The 12,938-nt window shown below is 38.4% G+C and overlaps 2 protein-coding genes across 2 annotated transcripts in view; one reads left to right on the plus strand and one right to left on the minus strand.

Annotated features, from left to right (window-relative positions):
* NBN (nibrin) overlaps nt 1–719 on the minus strand; it is a 22,085-nt gene extending 21,366 nt beyond the window's left edge. Inside the window, exon 1 of the mRNA XM_026054560.1 lies at nt 658–719. Within this exon, the coding sequence (XP_025910345.1) occupies nt 658–719 (62 nt within the window). The remainder of the gene's footprint in view (nt 1–657) is intronic.
* Nucleotides 642–11,349, plus strand: DECR1 (2,4-dienoyl-CoA reductase 1). The gene is made up of 9 exons (XM_026054524.1): nt 642–839; nt 1,730–1,787; nt 1,916–2,002; nt 4,195–4,342; nt 5,588–5,687; nt 7,442–7,514; nt 9,594–9,740; nt 10,061–10,123; nt 10,219–11,349. The coding sequence occupies exons 1-9, from the start codon at nt 718–720 to the stop codon at nt 10,276–10,278; spliced, it is 858 nt and encodes a 285-aa protein (XP_025910309.1). The 5' UTR covers nt 642–717; the 3' UTR covers nt 10,279–11,349.
* Nucleotides 11,350–12,938: the final 1,589 nt, after the last annotated feature.

The raw sequence follows: 12,938 nt of genomic DNA on the forward strand, positions 1-12,938 counted from the left end.
AAAAAAAAAAAAAAAAAAAAAAAAAGTTGTCATGATCTTTGGACTCTCCATTTGAGCTGCTTGTATGTCTTGAAGTCCTATTATTTATGTATTTATTATGAGACTCTATTGCAAATGGCTCAGGGGTGCCAGTTCCAGAAAGCATGCCCAAAATACCTGTTTAATGCAAATGTTATAGTTCTGGCTGCATCGCTTTGCTTTCGTGATAAAGCTTAAACTAAATTAAACTAAATTTAGGGGCTTTGTTTTAGAGAGTGGTGTGGGTATGAAGTGAGTTGGGGAACTCGTATTAAAGAATTTCCACACATGTGAGCAAAAGTGACAGGCCTAAGAATAACTCAGCAGAAGGAAAAATACCATGACAGTATTTTTTCTTTTCAGTATTTCTTTCATTTGGAATAAAAAGAGTCCAAAATGGCTCTAGAGCTTTCTTAGCATTTACATTTATAGAAAGATCTTTATGCTTTAGCATTATGAGATGTCGCTGACTTTACATTTRGTTTATAGCAGTAAGAAAACTGTTYKAGTTGCTACTCAGAACTAGATTTTCTTATGAGAATGGAGATATAGCATCTTCTATGCAGAAACGAGGATTTGTACATACAAATGGAAACTTAATTTCTTTTATTTTTTCAGTTTTTCAGCCGGGGGCCAAACGTGTTGCACCAGGACGGCAACGCACCGCAAGCTACGTTCTTTTCACCCGTCCAAAAAGCCATGTTGCCCCCAAACACCTTCCAAGGGAAACTGGCCTTTATCACTGGTGGAGGTACTGGGCTTGGCAAGGGGATGACAACAGCCCTCTCCAGTTTGGGTGCCACGTGTGTTATAGCAAGCCGGTAAATACAAACAGACTTGTTCTAGAGCCCTAATTTAGTAATGAACACTGGATTGATCTATCTGCCAACTTTTGCCAAAGAAAGTAAAACTTTACAAGGAATAATAGGAAATAATATCTCCTATTTATTTCAGGAAACTTTAAATTACAATATTACATTGTAAATACAAAAACATGTTGATGTATCTACAAATATCTAACTCCTGAACTGTCTATTGCGGTGATCTGCTGTGAAGCCAGCAGTAGGAAGAAACAAACAGAAGAATCTGTGAAAAGTGGTAGTAAACCAAACAACCCAAAAAGTTAAAAATTAAATTCCTCGAAAGTGTAAAAGAGCATGAAATTGAAATTAATATTGTTAATCATTCCGAATATATTTTTGCAGGTGATTCCTATACAGTAGATTTTAACTTCCAGAAATAGTTAGAGTCATTAAGGTTGGAAGGGACCTCTAGAGATCATCTAGTCCAAGCGCCCTGATCCAGCAGGGATACCTAGAGTATGTGACATAGAGTGGCATCCAGATCAAGGATCCAGGAAGATCTCCAGAGAAGGAGACTCCACAACCTCTCTGGGCAGCCTGTGCCAGAGCTCTGTCACCCTCACAGTTAAATTAAAGGTGTTCCTTTAATTCGTAAGACTTTGCGCAGCAATAGTTTTCCTGTTATGAAGATTATACTTCTAAAATTATCTTTTAGAGTAAAGAAAAAGTCTATTTTTAGTTGAAATAAAAGCATTAGGACTCTTCCCAAACAGTGATATAGGTAACTTCAAGTTTATATATATATATATATATATGTATATATATATTATATATATATAAAATGTACATAACTGTAAGTTTATTTAATTGAAATCCAGTGATATATTATGCACTTTTTTTTTCCCTAGGAAGCTTGATGTTTTGAAAGGAACAGCTGAAGAAATTTCTTCTAAAACAGGGAATAAGGTAAAGTGTGCAGGACTGCGAATATGTTACTTATTTAAAGACTTTATTCATGAACTGTGAATGTTTTTGTGGGTTAACTTGTGAATATATCTTTGAAGTCTTAAAGCTGTTTCTCCATAATTGTATAGGTGTATGCAATCCAGTGTGACGTGAGAGATCCTGTTTCTGTTAAGAATGCTGTTGCTGAATTAATCCAACTTGCAGGACTTCCTAATGTAAGTGTTCTAGTTAAAGGAAGGAATTTGAGTCTTCATTATTGAAATATATAAATATATTTCCTAATATATTTCCTTAAATATATAGTAACCAAATAGAGCACTGTTGTATCAATTTTAAGGAGTGACTGTTTTCTGTAAGCAATGTGTGTCTGTTTGTTGTGATCTCTCAAATTTACAGAGCAGGGTACTGTGAGAAACAGACCTTATTTTTACAAACTCATTAGATGTAAAAGGAAACAAAGTGTAAATCCACTAGGCTGAGTCATTAGCTTCCTAGTTGCTTAATTCTCTATTTCACTAATTAATTATTATGCTAATTCACAAATTGCAAGTTTGTGTGCATCTGAGCGAACTGGTTACCCAGCTGATGGTGAGGGTGCTGCTCCCTCTTCCGTCACAATTTGAATGTCCTCTAAATTGCACAGGGAAGCACAGGAGCTTTAGCAATCCAGCTGCTGGAGGAATTGCTTGCTAGGCTTCTGGGTGAGCTCATCTGTTCCTGCCTGCCAGCTCTGAGGCTTGGTCTATGCTGCCCCTGTTGGTTGTTTGGTTACTAGGCCATTTTAGGAACTAGGGAATTTGCTCAATTCTACAGGGTTTTGGTCTTTCCAGGTGGTTAGGAGGGGACAGGAGACCCCCTTCTCATTTGTCCTTGAGTACGTGGTGCCTGTGTTGCTCTCCTTAGCCTGGGTGCTCTGCTGCCAGCGTGAGTCAGGCATGAGGCACATGGAGCAGCTGGTASATACCACCTACATACAGGCACATAGCACCCCGTGGTGGCAAGCCCAAAGCCCCAGCAGGAGTCAAGGGGACGGTCACAAATGGAACAGTTATGATGGGGTTCATATAAATTAAGTGAATGGAATATTGCCCTAAAATCTTCCTAAAAAAGGTGACTTACCTGTGGTGGTACCTGATTACACCTGTTACTAATAAAGTTAATGTCTCCCAGTTTAGAAACAGGAGTAAGCAAATTAGAAGCAGGAGTAAGCATTGTCTTTTTTTTTATTAAAAAAAAAAAAAAAAAAAATGTCCAGTTTGAAAATTGAGTCTCCTTAAAATTAGAAAAACAAAATCTTAATCAAGAGCTAAACATCTTTTAATAGTTTGGCAGAAAATGTAGAGCTCTCTGCCTGTGCCTTAAGGGTGGTGTATTAGAATCTAAACAATTATAGGCACCACATCCTCATTTGCTAGTGGTAGGAGCACCCTAGGTTTTGCTGGCTGATCAAATGTCTAATGAAGACATTAATGCTGATACATAGTRTATGCAATGATATTTTAAACTATTTGGTGTACTGTTTGGTGTAGGAAGCTGCATTCACCATGTAGCTTCCTAATGATATGGAGGAGAAACTTTCTGAACTTTTGCATGTGGAGCAAGTCTGAAGTGGAGAGTGTACCTTTCACAGCTGTGTGCTGTAGCACTGCTGTAAGGCTTGCTCACTGTTGCAATATATAGACAGTTATTCTCATATACTACACTGACAATGAGTTGCCATGTTCTTTGGCCCAAGCATGGCCCTGTCTCTAGGCTTTTAACTGTGCAGGCAGAGGGAGGAGTYGTCTTGCTCTCTGTTACATTTTCAGTACACTAGCTGCTTTTGGATAAACCGTGTCCTACGTGCTCTTTACAGGCACTTTCTGTCTCTTTAATTTCACCTATTTTATCTATTTGAGTGAATTTATCTGCAGAGTGAATGAATATTTGCTTTTTCTTTCTATTTTTTTGTCTTTCATGGCACACGTGACAGATATCTTTGTGTATCACAAGCCTGGCTGTCACTGCCAACAGGCCTCTGCAGTGAGATCTCAACAATCAAAGTGAATGCCTTTGTCGTGCTCCTCCTGTCTTTGTTCTTCCATCCTTAATATTCCCACTCAGAAACAGTCCTTTTTATATATATAATTTATTTTTTAGTCCTATGTTTCTACATCTCTATAATACTATTTCATAACACCTTTAATTCACAAAGTTTATTATTGCCTCTTTATCACTGCTTTATTTCTTTAGTGATTCAAACAGTAAGGTACATGATCTCAGAACCTGGGAGGCTTTCCTCTGAGGTGCTGCTGAGTCAGTATTGAAAATACTTAAGTACTGGAGTTGCTAAATATGTATTAATACTGAATMCTAGGCTCATGAACTGATTTTAGTGCAACTTTAAAATTTTATTAATCTGTTTCAGATTGTGATAAACAATGCAGCGGGGAACTTTGTTTCCCCTTCTGAGCGACTTTCTGCTAATGCATGGAAAACAATAACTGATATTGTACTTAACGGTACTGCCTTCATCACTCTGGAAATTGGGAAGGAGCTCATTAAAGCACAAAAAGGTATCTTTAATTTAAGAAAAGCAGTAGCTGAGCATCTAACATCTTCTAACAGTTTTCTCTCGCTGTTGTGCATGATAGTGAAACTTTAGACTGAAACAGAACATGTTTTAACCATTTACATCTTATCTGAAAGTTCTTTTTTGAGTGAAATTATACTTAACTGCAGGAATACTAATTGACAACTAGTTTATTGCAAAATTTGCCTTTAAAATTGGACCTGAAGAGGATGAGGTTGATTATAAGAATTCAATTGTAGAGATTTTACATCTATTTTACAAGTGTTTTACAAAAAACAAGAGTTTATTTAAAATGCATGCTATTATTTCTCTTCTCTATCTCTGCTGCTTCTAAGCAACTGAACATGTGTCACTGATGTAAATGATCACTAATTCAGGAAACAACTACGAATTTCCATATTAAACTTATTAATTCTTAAGCTATGTTTTTAACTAAAAGCACTAGAAAATATTATCTCTGAGGTATACTGAAAAATAAATTTGAAATTGGAATCAGTAAGTATTGAGTTTTATTTATAAGCATGCTCATTAAATATAAATTTTAATTCTGGACTGTCTAAGAGTATAATCCAATATTTTGTCAACACCTTAAAAATATGATCTCTGCAGGCAGATCAGGTAGTGCTTTTTTATGGCCCTCTTTAGGTTCTCCTGTTCAACCATAAGTCTTTGACTTAGCTGCATAGTCACATGTGCTCTTGGTAAAGCATATAGTTTTAGGGATGTTCCTTAGGTAACTTTATTTTTAAAATACAATAAGTGAAAGAGATGTTTTAGTTTCTGTGGCACAAGTAGTGAACTGTCCCATGAAGCTGTGTAATTTTAACATTTATCCAAACTTAGCTTTTCATAGTGATTTTTTTTTCTTTTTAGCCTTGAATTGATGGAATTGGGGACAAAATGCTTGGTTGCTAGTAACTAGTTGACTGCAGAAGCTTCTAAAAAGACATTTTAAGGTCTTAGGCCTTCTTTCTGTGTAGACTGAAATTTACCTATGTGTATTCATTGTCACTGAAGTCTGTGACTTCAGATTGTGCTTTGAAGCCGAAGCAGCATTCCTTTTCATTCATGGAAAAGGGGGAAAGGGAAGAGAAGGGAAGGAAAAGGGTGGTATCCTTCCCACTTGAACTGCAAACTTCTGCACTGCTGGCATTTGTTTTTCACTTGGAATTCATAGTTTGAACTTTCTTATGGTTGGTCATTTCTTGCAATGTTTTTGCAATTTCAGGAGCAGTGTTCCTGTCTATTACGACAATTTATGCAGAGAGTGGTTCTGGGTTTGTGGTGCCAAGTGCCTCTGCCAAAGCTGGTGTGGAAGCATTGAGCAAGTGAGTAACAGCGAAAGCACACCCTGTTCTTCACATTCTTCATGTAGAGTAACTGGTACCTCGTTGGTGTAGTTCTCTTAGTTCCATCATATTGCAAGAGAACTTCCACTGTTCTGGCAAGAAAGTAGTATCCTGACAACTCCTTTAAGAAGGAAATAGTAAATGACATTATTGCCATGATTTTTATCAGGGCAAAAGCATGACTGTGGGAGTGCTGTATGCATAGACATACATGTAGTTATTATGAATTCTGCTACTTAGGTGTTTCACCTGGACCCTCTTTAGCAACTTTTTAACACCTCTAGTACTTTTGAATGGAAAATTGAGCCAAAAATACTGTATCTGACCACTTGCTATTGTTAGAAGAGGAAAGAAATGACAGAGTAGCATTCCTTTGATACAACTCTTTTCACKTGCAAAGGCTGTGGAAACCTCTGAATTCCTAAGTGTAACAGAAGCTGGAAAATTAATTAGTACTTGAGGGGGAGGGAGGAAAGGATGCTGTGTTGCTTCCCACTCCCATCCTSTTTAGCCAAATCTCTGCTAGATGTTATCTTCCAGTTGGCAGCAATGTTTGGGGCAGGGCTTGTTCCCGTTGCTGCCTCTACCCCTTCACCTGCATGGGAATGGGCTGCAGTGAGCCTATTAAACTTGCTAATTCAAAACACTGTGGAAAAAGGCAGTCCTTCAGGTTGGATAAGTTGTCTAAAAATGGGATGATTGTTAGAGAGGCAGCATAGATAAGAAGCTAAACTGCAAAGTTTTGATGGAGAAGAATGGGGAGAAATCAGTGAAACTACTTTTGGCAACAGCAAGCTACAGAATTTCAGTTTCGGAGTTTTGCCATTTTTTTCCCTTCTGGCTGTCATAAGCAAACCAGCACTTGCAAGTGGTCATCAGGAGAACTGTTCAAGGTTCCTATGCCTTCCATTTGCTTTTGTAAATGGAAAAGGTGTATTTGTGTTTCAGTAGATCCTAACCTACTGAAATGTAGCTAGTTTCACGAAGAAATGATTCCTTTCTCCGTATAAATCAAGGCCTGCRTTTGTACTTAGTTCCTAGCAGTAGCATGTAACAGATAGCCATGTTACTCTGCAAAGGGAAAGACTTCTATCATTGATAACTATATTTCAGTTTATGATAATAAATAGTCTCTCCTCTGCACTTCAGAAGCAACTGAATAGTTCTGCAGCCTTTTTTGGTGAGTAGAATTCTTTATCCATAAGAGAAAGGAAAAACTGAGTCATGATCTGTTCTATAGAGCTGAATAYGACTTCAGTGTGTACTTAAAGACTTTATCACCAAGCTTATTAGTTCTATGTAACAGACAATATAAAACTGCTTGTTCAAAGAAAATACTGCCATGAAGCCAAAATGTCCCCTTATCCAAAAGTTCAGAGCATCTTCGAGAACGGTGTTGAAAATGTCATACTTGTAACATGATTTAAATTACAAAAGGAAGGTAGAGGCTTAACAGTTGTTTGCAAAGAGCGTGGGTGCCAAAATCATTTCTGTGCTTTGTGGGGGGAAAGAATCAGTCCTTCAATTTGCATTAGTTGCGATACATAGATTGGATCAGAATTCCTCTATTTGTGAATGTGACTTTTGGATTTTTTTTTTTGTCAGGAACACCAAATAAACTCAAGTATTTTGAGATCAAATTTTAGCATTCCATTTTGGTTATGATTCTTTGCTGAATAGCATTATACATACTGTGTTTAAAATGCTGATGCATTCTGTTAATGAATTTTTAGGTCTCTTGCGGCTGAATGGGGTAAATATGGCATGAGATTCAATGTGATTCAACCAGGTCCAATAAAAACAAAGGTACATAGCATGGAGCGCAACACAACCTTGGATATGTTTTGTGTAGCACAGAGTTGCTTTTAAGATGATCTAACCCTTTCTGTAACCTTGAAATTCCAAATATGGTCCATAACTGCTGARCACGCTGCTTCCCTTCTCAATCTTTATGTGTAAAATGCTGTAAAATAGAATGTTTCAAAGTTTTGAAACCTTGCCCTTGTGCCACGCTAATGCAGTGAAACATCTGCCTCTAGTGATACAGTTGCTTAAGAGCAGTCAGCTAATACAGTTAGTCGAGTGGAGGGAGTTCTTAGCTTGGTGAAGTGCARCTCCCTGTTTCTGTCTGGGCTCCTCGTTCATAAGCATTTGATCAACTCTAAAATTGCAGAGTCTCTTAGAGGACAGAACCWCATGAGTCTTATCAAAAGCAGCAACATTAGAGGGGAAGAAATAAAGCAGTGAGGAAATGTGGAACATAGGAATGAATGAAAAGRAGCCAAGTGTTCCAAGGATGTCAGCCAGAGCAGCTGGTGTAGGAGGGAAACAGGCAGCACAGCAAGGGGAGAGGAGGAGCTGGGTCACACCGAGTCCAAACAGGAACGTGGGAGCAGTAGCAGCTCCTGGCAGCCGTTTCTGGGAGCGCTGCTGCGTTTCCTCTTTTCCTTTTGGTATTTTTTCCCTCCCTTCAGTCTTTTCCCTCCGTTGTCAGTCCTGGACAACGGAGCTGTTTTGTTTTACTTTGTTTTCTTGACTGAAAGGAAAGATAAGTGCCTATCAGCATTAAAACAACCTAATGAAGTGATACCAAAAGTCCTCTGGGCGTTATATCCAGGAAATTGTTAGATAAGAGTATAATTAAGAAAAAAACATGTAATGATTTTATATTCCATTCCTTTTATGTTACCCATCTTTTTATATTCCAGCCCCTGATGGTCTATGGCGTAGTTTGATATAATTTGTATCTTTTCATAGTGTAATGATCTCAATGGATTTCCCTGCTATTTTTTTGTCTTTTGTTCTTTTTTTGAATCTGTGCAGACTTTTAACATCCACTTCAAATTAAAGACTCATGATTTTTGGATAGTTAACCTGCTTTAACTGTCAGTATTGCTGCCTACCATCATTATTTTAGATGCAAATTAATGGAGTGGATCAYGTTTGAGATAATGTGCTTTCTCAAGGAAGCAGCCTTTGCTCCACTTATATCTGATTATACTGATCAGAGTTACAGTTTCAGAGAATGTGTATCAAACCTGCTTTATTTAAAACAAGATATTGCAAATTGAGACATTCTGCCTGTCTRTAGTGTACCCCTGTCTTTAGAAAGCACTGCTGTGGTAAGGCATGATAGGAAGAGAAAGAAGCATCCCTTGTAAAAGCTTACATTAAAAAAAAATCCTATTGTAGAATACTTACATAGCGCGTGCAGATGCTTAAGCTGTAGTGTTCTTAACTCTCATAACTGCATTAACGTAACATAAATGTTGCTAACACTGATTCTGATTTTGCCAAATCAAGTGGTTTCTTTGTGGAAAAGCCAGAAGGAACAAAAACCCTCTTCTATTTTCCATGACATTCTAAGGTATTCGGGTAGTAAATTTCAGTGTCTTTAGATTAGTTCTAGTTGCTCCAGTTTAACTGAAATGTAGAGTTTTCTGCTTTTTACTTTTCCTTATTCTGTGTCATGTGCAATTTATTCCTGTCACTTTCTCCATTCCTCTCCCCGCTGCCCCCCTTGGTTCCTGTTCCATGTACCTGCAGCAGGTTTGAGGCTCACTTGTTCCCTCAAATGCTTCTCAAGAATTTGCCAGGTACTTGGAAAAAATATAAAAGATTATTTTCATTTCATAGATAGTCGATGGGTGATGATTCCAAGCAAATATAATTCCAGGTTATCACCCTTGGTGAACACAGTGTAACACAGATCATTGGCATTTCTGCCTCCTGCTTTCTTTCTTTTCCTTTTGCTGACAAAGCTGTAGTACAGTTTGCCCCCAAATGCCAGTTCCCACATTGAGTCTTGCATTTTAAAGAATCAAACCTTTTTCTGATTTTAATTTCTGATAGAACAATTTTTCAAGTATTTCTCTTAATTCTCAGGGTGCTTTTAGCCGTCTTGACCCAACAGGCACATTTGAGAGTAAATTAATAGAGAGGATTCCCTGTGGCCGTCTGGGAACTGTAGAAGAAATTGCAAATCTTGCTACCTATTTCTGCAGTGACTACGCAAGCTGGGTTAATGGAGCAGTAAGTTTTAATCGTTCTTGCTTATGCAATCAACCTCTGTGAGGTCTGAGTTTTGCTACCTAGTCTCCTAGTCTTAGTTATAATATGGCATTTGAGAATGTTAATATTGAGAATGTTGATATATTGTTGATTATTCAGTTGAATGCTGAATATTGAGAATGTTAACATGAAATAYAACATTTGAGAAGTTAAAACAATTTGAAATTCTTTACAATTGTAACAGTAGTTCAAAGCTTGAAAAAACTTTTTAAAATAGTGACTGATTTAAATAGATGTCTAAGAAAAACTATTGCTAACCACAGTGCTTTGGTTCTGTGTAGGTTATTAGAATGGATGGTGGAGAATTTGTTTCTATGGCAGGAGAATTCAACGACTTGAGGAAGGTAGTAAATTTCTTGCCTACTCTTCATTCAGACAAATACTTGAATGTGTAATAATATGTATAGAATGCCAATAAAATGCTCTTGTCTTTTACCAGGTAACCAAGGAGCAATGGGATACGATGGAAGCAATGATCAGAAAAACAAAGGGTTCATAAAGTGCTGCTTTACTGTGTTCTTGGTGGTGGCTTTTGGAAAGAAACTACTGAAATCATCAATGTTTAGAAATAACCTATTAAGGAAAAGCTTTCAAAATATTTTATATGCTGATTTTAATAAAGTATTCTGACTATTAAAATTTTACTCTATATAATGTCTTACATAGCCATACTGTGATCTATTTTTAATATTTCAGAGAATTTTTCCATTGTTCATGTATATGCAAGCAATTTTTAATATTGTAATCTCAATAGCATTTCAAGAACATCCTGCCTGAACATAATTGTTAATCTAGGGAAAACTGAGGAAGCCCTGTTATTTGCAATTCAGTTCTAAGTCCTGAATTTGCAAGTGACTTCCAAGTTGTCAWTAGTATATAGTAAAGACAGAGCATAAGTTCTAATGTAATCTTTTCCACATACCAAGTTTTGAGGTATATAACCTTCTCGGTCGCAGCTTTTGCTGACATTTTCAATCTGTTAATTGTCTTCTGTTGAACTTTAGAAGTAGTATCTAGGGATGAATCTTTCCTTCCTGAGTTGCTCTGTCTTTATCATGGATTAACTTAATGTTCTTGAAAGTGAGAAACTAGAACCTCATCTGCTGTTAATGTGTGTGTGGCTATGAGAGTGTCAGCATAAAAAGGCTAACTTAGGCTAGTGAAGGACACTAGTGATTTGGGACTGAAAGCAGTGAGCACTTATTGGCAGAGGTCTGTGGAAACTGATTCCATTATCATTCACAGTGGGCACTGAAGGAGCTCTAAGGAGGCATGACTTCTGCATGTAGTTAAGTTCATTAATCCCAAAAGAAATGTGTCAACTTAGTTGTAAGTAGGCCACTAAAAAAAGGGCAAGTTTGTTTCCTTTCTTTAGGGATTATTAGGTTTTCCAGAGTTGTGGGATATGCCTGTTGTTCCGCCCTTCTAACAAGATGTGCAGTGCGCCAAGCAAGTCTGAATTCGGATCTGGCCTTTGMAGCCTGAAATCTGTGTTTGTTTTTAAAAATTGTGTTTTACCTCAAACTTCCTCCATGCCTGCACACTGCCCTCTGTCCATGCCTGTATGTGCTTTGAGATGGATCCACGGTGATTTGAAAGTTAGGAATATAAAAGCARTTCCAGGGTGTCTTCCTTCAAGTGAGGCCTAGGCAAGGTGTCTTCTTTTACTCCCACTTCCACTCACACCAATGTCTGCCAACATCTGGCTTTGAAACCGCCTCATAGATGATGTCTGTGCTGTGTTAATGCAGGTGYTCTGCAGGAAGGATCTTTCCCTTCATTGCCTGCCTCACCAGAGAGATTCAGGCCAACTTTGCACCTGAGGGGAACTTGCTTTAATTCACAAGGAACCTTTTGGGGAATGAAGCTCTTCTGTGAACCCTCAGAGGGGGTTGTAGTGCCTTGGTCTGATTTTAATTGGTGTAGATCAACTTTGGGTGGTTTCAGAGGCATCTGGAGGTGTTGAACATTTCAGAAAACCTGATGGAGTCTGGTGCTTAAGTAGGGAGCCTCCTTGYAGCAAGTAGATGGGATTTCTTTATGTTGCAAGAATGAAAGGAGGAGGAGGAGGCCTTGGTATAAATGTATGATGCCCGAGGAGAAATGGGGCAGAAAAAGCTAGGATTACCTAATGATAAAAAAAGCTTATCCTAGTTTAAATGCAATTTTGGAARCAAAGCGTGCCCGTTTTGTGAGAAATGGTGCAGCCCTGGTGGGTTTGTAAGTAAGCCTGATATGTTATTTACAACGCCGAAACGTTTGGACTGTCCCCGCGAGGGCCTCGGTGCTGCCGTGGAAGCCCTTGCTGGGAGCCCCGTGCTCCATCCCGGCGGTGGAAGAGTCGGTGTTGGAGCCGGGGCTCGCGTCGCAGCTCCCGGTTGTGCCTGCTGCTGTGTCCCGTGCTGTGGGGYGACCCCACGTAGCTACCTGTTCCTCAGCTTCTCTGTTACGCTGGTGAGCTGCTGCACGTAATTAACATTTTTGCATGCTGCCACTTCAATATAACTTTTTGCAACCAAATATCTACCCCAAGAACAGAGCTTGCAATCTTCCCTATCACCAGCTTCCATACCCCAGCACTGAACCTCATTGCTGTGACCCTGGCACAAAGAGCTCTGTCCAGGAGCGTTTTAAAGATCCTAAATCCTGGCGTTTCCACAGCGGTTTTGGCTTAGCCACATTTGCTATATTTTGCATGGCACTGATGTAACCCATGTTTYTGCTAGAACTGTCTTGTTAAAGCACTCTGTTTTAATCCAAACTATACTTAGGAGTAATGACTATATGAAACATTCTGCACGGACAGGACTGAGAGCTGCTTTATGTGTATTTTCTGCAGGATACTAATCAGTAAGAGYAGTAGTAGAAGTGTGCACAGAGCCTTGACCTTGAAGGTAACTTTACATGTGCTCAGGAAGGGAGATTCCAGCTTTTGTGATGACTCCTCGTCAAAGCACATTAAACACTTCATCTTCCACCCTAACGATTTCAGCAGTCACTTTGCATCATATCTATTACTGTATCAGGTGTTTTTTCTTTATACTTTTAAAATGTTAAAATAAGGCAAAACCCAGGGTTTCAAGTGCACAGTTAGAACAATTTCAATCATTTATTGTACTGATAGGCAGATAATCTATTCACCATTCCTTYGCTTGACAT

The sequence above is a fragment of the Nothoprocta perdicaria genome, unplaced genomic scaffold (assembly GCF_003342845.1).
Source record: "Nothoprocta perdicaria isolate Ctin4 unplaced genomic scaffold, notPer1 scaffold_122, whole genome shotgun sequence".
NCBI lineage: Eukaryota > Metazoa > Chordata > Aves > Tinamiformes > Tinamidae > Nothoprocta > Nothoprocta perdicaria.